Source organism: Cherax quadricarinatus, chromosome 47 (genome assembly GCF_038502225.1).
Source record: "Cherax quadricarinatus isolate ZL_2023a chromosome 47, ASM3850222v1, whole genome shotgun sequence".
NCBI lineage: Eukaryota > Metazoa > Arthropoda > Malacostraca > Decapoda > Parastacidae > Cherax > Cherax quadricarinatus.
Window position 1 is genome coordinate 11,456,950 of NC_091338.1, and position 10,614 is coordinate 11,467,563.

General features: G+C 37.6%; 1 protein-coding gene across 2 annotated transcripts in view; it reads left to right on the top strand.

The window, feature by feature from the left end:
* Trs20 (TRAPP subunit 20) overlaps positions 1-10,614 on the top strand; it is an 82,936-nt gene that overhangs the window by 62,063 nt on the left and 10,259 nt on the right. For both annotated transcript variants that reach the window (XM_053787789.2, XM_053787790.2), the window contains 3 exons: positions 839-948; positions 3,760-3,878; positions 8,681-8,795. In XM_053787789.2, the coding sequence (XP_053643764.1) occupies positions 853-948; positions 3,760-3,878; positions 8,681-8,795 (330 nt within the window). In that variant the 5' untranslated portion in view covers positions 839-852. The remainder of the gene's footprint in view (positions 1-838; positions 949-3,759; positions 3,879-8,680; positions 8,796-10,614) is intronic.

Below are 10,614 nucleotides of genomic sequence, written 5' to 3' on the forward strand. Positions count from 1 at the left end.
CTGTAGTAATCTCTATTTCCATATAATTAACTAAAAATAAGGTAAAAAAGCTAGGTAGCTGATGTCTGACAGTGAGACCTCATAATAGTACCTTTCAGTAGGGACATCTCATGGATGCTAACAAAAAAAAAAAAAAAAAAAAAAATCTGGAGGATGGGATGCATAAGAAAAAAAAGAGGGAGATAGATGCTGGGCAGGGAAAGGTGTGGAAGGTAGATGAAAACCTAGAATGAGGCCAAGAATCAGACTGATCATCTGAAAACTGTTAACGCCTCATTCAGCCATGAGTCAAGACGAGTATGCTGTGACCTTGAGTATCTTAATAAATTATTTTTTCTTAAACTTCATTGGTTCAAACTTGATAATCTCCCATTCCCCAGATATTGTATAATGTTTAATCTTGATTCTGCAGTACTATACCTATAATTCCTGGAGCTGCAAATGAGCCAAAAATTAAGAAAGAAACACAGGAAAAATAGTAGACAAAAAAACGTAAAAGAGAACCTAATCTTTTAAAGGTTGTTGGAAGTATATAGACAAAATATTGTGCAAGATGTTTAGTATTAAGTTTCCAGAGTGTATTTACAGAAGACAACTGCATGAAATGGATTTGAACTGAAACAGCCTTTTAAAATGGACTCCATTGAAATAATCAAAGAAGAGGTAAAAAACGGTTGGGGCACTGACAAAAAATTAATAGGACTAGGTCATAACTGCAGGATATCTCCTTGTTTATGTTTTATTCCATTTAGTATCTAATGCCATAATAATCAGTTATTCGAAATGTACTTGTAAACACTATACATGTACTATGTCTATTAACCTGACATTTTTCCAGGTCTGTGATTGATAATGGCAGTAGCTGGGAACTACTACTTTGCTATTGTTGGTCACCATGACAATCCAGTGTTTGAGATGGAGTTTACGCCAGCCAACAAAGAGCCCAAGGTTAGGCCAGTTTGTGTGTTGTTAACTAATAGCATTTTAATTATCAACAAAATAGCTGGCTTAAATTTATCTTAATTTTAGTTCTTGGTCAAAGAATTTTGAATATTTGTAAATACAGTGCTCTACTATAGTACAGTGGACCCTCGACCAACAATTTTAATCCGTTCCAGAGAGCTTGTCGTTAGCCGAATTTATTGTTAGCTGAATTAACTTTCCCATAAGAAATAATGGAAATCCAAGTAATCTGTTCCAGACAGCCAAAAGTATTAAAAAAAAAAAAAAAAATTTTTACATAAAATATACATTTCCCTACAAAGAAAACAATGAGACATGCACAATAAATACATACATAAATCAATACTAAAATGACACCTTTATTGAAGAGAGTTGATGAGTGATGAGACACTGTTTTTCTTGAACACTGGGATTTTCAGAGTGATACATGAGTAAAGGCTTTACTTTGCAATCCCCACTAGCATTACAACAAAACATGAGAGTTAGCCTGTCTTTCATAGGCTTGTGTCCTGGGAGTGCCTTTTCCTCCTGAGTAATGTAGGTCCTGTTTAGCATTTTCTTCCAGAACAGGCCTGTTTCATCACAATTGACCCCTCAAGGAAGGTTCCTTGATGTTGGTGAGGGGCTCTTGATTTAGGGAATTGGATCAGTGCTCCAGTTCCCCGAATTAAGCCTGAATGCCTTCCACATCCCCCCCCCCAGGCGCTGTATAATCCTCCGGGTTTAGCGCTTCCCCCTTGATTATGATAATAATAATCATCACAATTGAACACTTGTTGGGGTTGGAATTTTTCAGCTTCGCCATGCCTTATCACACTGTGTATGCCACTACGATTCTTAAATCTCTCAAACCAACCTTTGCTGGCCTTATATTCACCAATATGAGCACTAGTTCCAGGCATTTTTTCCTGTTCACCTGGGTGTTAGTCGACTGGTGTGGGTCGCATCCTGGGGGACAAGATTAAGGACCCCAATGGAAATAAGTTACAGTCTTCGATGACACACTGACTTTCTTCGGTTATCCTAGGTGGCTAGCCCTCTGGGGTTAATTGTTTCTCGTTAAGCCACACCAACAACACACACTCCACATCTTTGAGTAGTACAGCTGACAGTGGTGCAGCAGCAGCTGATGGTGGTGCAGCAGCAGCTGATGGTGGTGCAGCAGCAGCTGACAGTGGTGCAGCTGCTGACCATGGTACAGCAGCAGCTGATGGTGGTGCAGCAGCAATTGATGGTGGTACAGTAGCAACTGACGGTGGTACAGCAGCAGCAGCTGACGGTGGTGCAGCAGCAACTGATGGTGGTACAGCAGCAACTGACGGTGGTACAGCAGCAGCAGCTGATGGTGGTGCAGCAGCAGCTGACGGTGGTACAGCAGCAGCTGATGGTGGTACAGCAGCAGCTGATGGTGGTGCAGCAACAGCAGCAGCTGACCGTGGTACAGCAGCAGCTGACCGTGGTACAGCAGCAGCTGATGGTGGTGCAGCAACAGCAGCAGCTGACCATGGTACAGCAGCAGCTGACAGTGGTGCAGCAACAGCTGACCATGGTATGATAGTATTTCGATAGTATTTCTCACCTTTTTACCACAGGGTTGGCATTAGAAGCTTTCTTTGGGCCCATGGTGGCTTATTTAGCAGTTACAAGCACTAAAAACAATGGAATAATACAAAATATGTATGTGTGAAACCGTCCGCCCTGGCTTGTAAACAATGGCACACTAGCTGAAGGCAGGACAGCTGAGGCGCTCAGGCTGGATGGACAGGCGGACGCGTTCGGGACAAATGACCTTACCTGAGTTTTTCATCGTTGGTTGAGCCAATATGTATTTTTACACAAAAACGCATCGTTGCCCGATTTTATCGTTAGTCGATGCCATCGTTGGTTGAGGGTCCACTATGTGTCATAAGAGGCAGGACAGCACTGTGCATTTATCTGTCAATCTTAGTGTAACCAGCAACATGTTAGACTGCAAAGATGTAGCATGCTATTCAAGAGAATAATGTAATCCTTGATCCTATATTTGTGATGACACAGTATGGTAAATTGGAACTTTTCATATTGCCTGAAAGTTTCTTAATTGTTCACTTTTTTTTTTACAAATATTAATCATTAGAGAATAATCTTTAAATTCTCCATTAATTTCAGTCAGTTTGTGTCTTTCTTTACTACAGTAAACCCTAGATATAGCATAGCTCATTATTGTTATAATCAAAACTAAGTACTAAACCCACAAGGGTTATACAGTGCTGAGAGCATACCTCAGTTTAGTGGACTTCAAAAATATAGGACAAAGTTCACTGGGTTAATTTTGAAACAACAGACAAAATATGTTGATTACAGAATTGTCTCTTATTGTTATGATTACAGCAAAACAATCTTGTCTCTACCGTAGTTAACATTATTGGCCACCCGCTTCTCCCTGTTAGTCCATTAAATCGAAGGTTTACTGTATCATTGAAAATGGTTGCTGCTAAGTTCAGTACAGTTGAGTAAAGATGTAGAAACAAATTTTAAATATCATGCCTTTTATATCATTGGATAAATATCTCTTCTCTAGAGTCCATTTTGGGTATACCAAACCCAAAATGACAACTGAAATGGTAAAGTATATTGTTCACCACATAACTGACAAGATAATTTTATATTTGCTCCATATTCTGTATTCATTATTATAAATTTGTAGAAAAAATAGTCTCTACACTTCATAAATACATTTCTTTATAAAAAAGAATAATCTGAATGTGGGTAAGATGTTATAATCTTGAAATATAGAAGATACGGTTGATATTACAGAAGGAAGATCACCGGCATCTCAACCAGTTCATCGCTCATGCAGCCCTGGACCTGGTGGATGAGAGCATGTGGACCACAAGCAACATGTACCTTAGACTGGTTGACAAGTTCAATGAATGGTAAATTCACTTTAGTTGTACTGTACATGTTCTAGGTATTGTAATGTAGTCCATGCTTAACAAAGAGGAGGCATTCTGGAAAAGCAATAGTGCCAAGGGAATTTTTGTAGAAGGAATTGCATTTTCCCATACACTTTCATTATGTAAATTAAGAAATAATCTTAAAAAGTATTATGACTCAAAGAGTAAGAAAAATTTAACCAAGAAATGAAAGAAAAATGCATGCAACCAGGAGAATAAAATGCCTCAAAATATTCACTTTTGTTTCTAAGGTAATGATCATCTTTTTTTCTCTTCATGCCATTAGTCCTAACTATTTAATGATCTTTTGGAACTCACTTTGGAAAGGGTGGAACTTGAATTAAAATCTTTGGAAAGAAATCAGCATTACAGTTGTAACCATTCCTATGGGCCATCAGCTAAGGAGTAAAAATACATCACAAAAGTGGCTAGAATGCCATAGCATGTGAGCTGTAGAAATTGTTGATGATAGAAGCTTTATTTCTATACACCTCTTGTATATTCATTAGTCAAAAGTTAATAAATATTTTTTATGTTGACTGTTTCTGACCAATGTAGAGTGGCCCAAAGAAGGCAGCAACATAGACAGTAGCTGTCTTGTCTAAAGTATGTGGACATCACAATCCAAATGTCTTAATGAGCAGCATCATTCCCACTTTCTTTTTAGAGTACACATGCTGAGCTTACACTCCAACAGTATATATCCCTACAGATCACTTGCCTTTACCCTGATCTAACATGCTCACATATGCCTTCCCTCCAACCATTCTTGGGACGATCCCAACCATTCCTATTTCCGTCCATCCTCTTCAACCTTTCAGGGTCGGAACCTCTGATCTGAGAATTGCTCTCAGGGTTGAAGAATTTAAAAAAAATTTTGTATGAAATGATAGAGAATCTTTTTCTGAAGATGATGGAACCATCAGTGATTTAACCACTTTGAGCCCTATTTTTAACCGATTCCACTGTTCCAGTCAGCCAAACTCATAATTATTTTGCCACAATTCCTTCAATTCTATCAACTGAGTACAAGAAACCACCCATTTACCTTTTTCAACTACTCAGTAAAGCGATGAGAAATCAGTAATTTGGCCAGTTTCACACAAAATTAAAAAAAATTCCAGTTTAAAAATAGGGTCCAGAATAAACAATATAGACATTCCTGGCACTAAAAAAAAAAAATTTCCTCAGTTCATTAGTTACATCCTCAGGCTTCTCCTATATTACACTTGCTTTCCATTTTGAATTTTTATTTGCACAAAAAATAGATTTATGCAAACTACTGTATTATTGTAATAATTATACAAATAATGTTGGTGCATTCCTAAATGCATATTTGACTGATTAGTTGGACATGTATTAAACGAGCGATGTCATTTGTGTACTCTGGAATATCAACAAAAATCGAATAGTTCCGCTACTTCCAGCTCAATTTCAAGCTACTTTTAGTCCTGAAACTAGTCAAAATCATCTCTGTTTCTGTAAAATACCTTCCACTCCATCAAATGAGACCAAGAAACCAAGAATACAACAACAAAAGCCGTACGAAAATACACCACAAATTTGCTTGTTTTTTCCCTATTATGTACTGCGTGTAGCAGGTTTTTTTTATATGGTGCAACTACCGCATAGACCCATTCTCTCATATCTAGGCCCCAGTTTACCACTTACTGCGTATCTGAATGAGCTGAGCTCATCACACAATTCTTTGGCATGGACAGAGACTTCAAACCCGTAAAATTATGGCATAGGTGGTAAAGGGGTTAAAGAATCACTTCATATATTATAGATTTCCTTCTTATGTTACTACTAAATATTTTCAGTGTTTCATGTATATGCACAATTTTGACAATTGTTAAGCAGTATCCTGTAGACACATTTAAAACTAAATGTAAAATGTAATTTTTTGGCAGTTTCAGGATTCTTCCAGTGATATCAATGTCATATTAAGAATACACAATGATTTTATGTCAGTTCAACCCTTTGACTGTTGCAGCCCCAAATCCTGATGTGTTTCCTGGTGTCGCAGAATATTTGAAAAAAAAAAGAATTATTTTTTCTTGTGAAATGATAGAGAATCTTTTCCCGATGATAATGACACCAAAAGAACGAAATTTGATGGAAAACTCACAGAATTATGCTCTCGCGAAGTTGGTGACCTCGGTGACATTTACGCATCGGCGATTTTGCCCACTTTGAGCCCTATTTTTGACCAATTCAATTGTTCCAGTCCACCAAACTCATAGCTATTTCTTTAGAACTCCATTTGCTCTATCGATTGAGTACAAGAAACCACTCATTTGCTGATTTCATCTTCCCAATAAAGTGGTCAGAAATTGGCAATTTGGCCAATTTCATGTAAATTAAAAAAACGTCAATTTCAAAATAGGGTCCAGAATGAACAATGCAGATATTCCTGGCACTAAAATAACATTTTCTCTGTTCATCAGTCACGTCTCCAGGCCCCTGTTATAATACTCTTGCTTTCTATTTTGAATTTTTATTCACACAAAAAATAGAAGATTTACTGTTACGCAGATTACTGCAATATTGTAATAATTGTATAAATAATGTCAACCCATTCATGACTGCATATTAGAATGGCTAGTTGGACATTTATTGGACAATGACGTCATTTGCTTACTCTTGAACATTGGCAAAAATCGAACATTTCTGCCACTTTGAGCTCCATTTCAATATCCTTTTCATAGTAAAACCAGTCAAAATCACTTCAACTTCTATAATATGTTTTCCATTCTGTCAAATGAGACCAAGAAAACAAGAATACAATCATAAATACTGTACAAAAATACACCTCAAAGTTGGTGTTTTAATCCAAAAACACGGTCGGAGTTTTTTTTTCTCGTTATGCACTAAGTGCTGCAGGATTTTATTTATACTGTGCACACTGACCACACAGACCCATTCTCTCACATGTAGGCCTACCAGCTTTCTCCTGCTTGATTTGAAGCCACTAAAATTTTTGAGTACAGTAGGGCCCCACTTATACGGCTGGTTAGGTTCCAGGCTACCGCCGTAAAGCGGAAACCGCCATAAAGTGGAATACCCTTTTTTTCCACTTACAAATGCATACGAACACTAGATAACAAGTTTACACTAACATATATTAAGTTAGCAATAGAACCAGGCATCAAAAAACAGTAAAAAAGTACAATACACACATAGTGCACTCATTACTTACCTTAAAATATTTATAGTCTTAATCTAGGGTGAGACAAGTAGTATTTATTGTAAGAAATCAAGTGTGGTATGTATGGTAGTCAGCCAGGCTACCATACCAGGCCACCCCACCCACACATACAATTCTATGATATTTAAGCATCCCAGAGCGATAAAATGTATATACAGTTCACTCATTACTTACCTTAAAATATTTGTAGTCTTAATGTAGGGTCAGGAGTAAGTAAATGAGATAAAATGAATAAATGAGAGAGAGAAAGAATGAGTGCATGAGAGAGTACAGGCGCAGAGTTATGTAAACAAACCAGGCGAAGGTAAGTTTTGTAAACAAAGTGTACACGTCTAGTTTGTGTACAAGTTACATTGTGTACAGGTTGTCTCTACATTGATACGGTAGAATAAATAAAGAAGAACACTCCCATTCTCATGTAACATCATTTTGAGAAGAAATGATGCTCTGAGTGAAGGCAATGGAAATAAGTCACTCTGACTTTTTTGGGTTATCCTAGGTTCTCTACACATATGTTGTTATGTATGATAATCTATGTAACTGTATTTGTGTATACCTGAATAAACTTACATACATACGAAAGGAATAATTTTCTACAGTTACCCCCAGTAACACATTTTCTCTTATGTTAGATTAGAGAAAATGTTATTCTTGGCGTCACTTGTACAAGTTATCTGGCTACCACATCTCATATTTATGTTTATTTATTCTATTGTGGGGTGTATTTATCATCTTTTTATGTTATGTATCGTGTTTATTATATAATTTTGAAAAAAATATCATGGATGGATTAATGAAAATCTGTATATTAACGTAATATACAACATTTAATGAGACTCGGTGATTATTATTATTATCATTTCTAATATGGCGTCACTTGTACAAGTTATCTGGCTACCACATCTCATATTTATGTTTATTTATTATATTGTGGGGTGTATTTATCATCTTTTTATGTTATGTATCGTGTTTATTATATAATTTTGAAAAAATATCATAGATGGATTAATGAAAATGTGTATTTAACGTAATATACGACATTTAAATGAGACTCGATGACTATTATTATCATTACTAATATGACGTCTGGAGACATAAGACACTCTACTGATTTTAATGTGTACCTGCATGCCAGCACAGTATGTAAGTTTATTTAAGTACAGGTATACATAAGTATAATTATCAGAGTATATATAAAATATGAAATAACTTTTAAAAACATTTGAAATTTTGGAGTTTCCAGACAAAATAGAGAGACTTAGTGCTTACTGAGCTCACGAAGAATGTAAACAAACAGGGTGGGGCGCGGTGACCGTATTAGAAAGTCATGTGGGGGGAGCCGTATAGCGAGTTTTGGTCATAATTTGAAATGACCGTATTAGCAGAACGCCGTAAAGTGAAACGCCGTAAAGCGGGGCCCTGCTGTATATATATGTTAAACACATTGGCTTGTAAGACATGTATATACGACCAAAACAATCAGAAGGTTACTATTAAAGTGTGCTAATAATGTGGAAGACTTGTCAGCCATATTTACAACTGTAATAAAAAGACTAAATTCTCTTTAAAGGTATGTGTCTGCCTTTGTGACTGCTGGTAGAATACGACTTATATGTCTCCATGATGTGAAAAATGATGATGGAATTAAAAGCTTCTTTATGGAAATGTATGAAACTTATATCAAGGTGAGTACTTTAGTGAATAATTCATTATCTCTTCATATGATGTTCTTCTTATTCGTTTTAGTAATTATTACAGGAAAAGGGGGGGGGGTTACTAGCCCAAAGAAGGGAATGTATGAAATTATAGTACTACCAACACACTTATATGGGTGTGAAGCTTGGGTTGTGAATGCAGCAGCGAGGAGACGGTTGGAGGCAGTGGAGATGTCCTGTCTAAGGGCAATGTATGGTGTAAATATTATGCAGAAAATTCGGAGTGTGGAAATTAGGAAAAGGTGTGGAGTTAATAAAAGTATTAGTCAGAGGGCTGAAGAGGGGTTGTTGAGGTGGTTTGGTCATTTAGAGAGAATGGACCAAAGTAGAGTGACATGGAGAGCATATAAATCTGTAGGGGAAGGAAGGCAGGGTAGGGGTCGTCCTCGAAAGGGTTGGAAAGAGGGGGTAAAGGAGGTTTTGTGGGCGAGGGGCTTGGACTTCCAGCAAGTGTGCATGAGCGTGTTAGATAGGAGTGAATGAAGACGAATGATACTTGGGACCTGACGATCTGTTGGAGTGTGAGCAGGGTAATATTTAGTGAAGGGATTCAGGGAAACCGGTTATTTTTATATAGCCGGACTTGAGTCCTGGAAATGGGAAGTACAGTTCCTGCACTCTAAAGGAGGGGTTCGGGATATTAGCAGTTTGGAGGGATATGTTGTGTATCTTTATATGTATATGCTTCTAAACTGTTGTATTCTGAGCACATCTGCAAAAACAGTGATTATGTGTGAGTGAGGTGAAAGTGTTGAATGATGATGAAAGTATTTTCTTTTTGGGATTTTCTTTCTTTTTGGGTCACCCTGCCTCAGTGGGAGACTGCCGACTTGTTAAAAAAAAAAAAATGTTCTTACCTTATGTGTCTATGGAAGCATAAGTCTTTCTTTCAACACACCGGCCGTATCCCACCAAGGCAGGGTGGCCCAAAAAGAAAAACAAAAGTTTCTCTTAAATTTAGTAATTTATATGGGAGAAGGGGTTATTAGCCCCTTGCTCCCGGCATTTTAGTCGCCTCTTACAACACGCATGGCTTATGGAGGAAGAATTCTGTTCCACTTCCCCATGGAGATAAGAGGAAATGAACAAGAACTAGAAAGAAAATAGAATACCCAGAGGGGTGTGTATATAAATGCTTGTACATGTATGTGTAGTGTGACCTAAGTGCAAGTAGAAGTAGCAAGACATACCTGAAATCTTGCATGTTTATGAGACAGACAAAAGACACCAGCAATCCTACCATCATGTAAAACAATTACAGGTTTTCGTTGTACACTCACTTGGCAGGACGGTAGTACCTCCCTGGACGGTTGCTGTTTACCAACCTACTACCTAGGGGAAGCATAATTGTTAACACTAATTGCATTCAGTGAGTTATATCTGTATGCTACTACTTTTATTCTCTCCTATTCTGATGCTTCAAGTTGTACACCTGTCAGCATAGTTGCTGATCCCCTACATTTGTTGTATAGCTTATCTGAGTATTATAGTGCCATCCATATGTTTTACATACACGACCCCTTTGCTAGGCCTAGTGACTAGTTTGTATGACGTCACGTGATCCCGCATGAGTGCGTGGGCTGCGCTGCACTGGCCTCAGTTCCTGTTAGACCTTCTAGGCAACAACAGTCAGTTTGGGCTCTCCCTTTTCACACTCTGCAATATAGTGTTACCATCCAACAAGTGTGTTTTACTCCAATCATCATATCTCCTACGAGCCCCCACTACAAATGGTGCCAGCGGAGGGTCTGTAATTCTGACGATTACAGCAATTTCTGGAGATAAATTT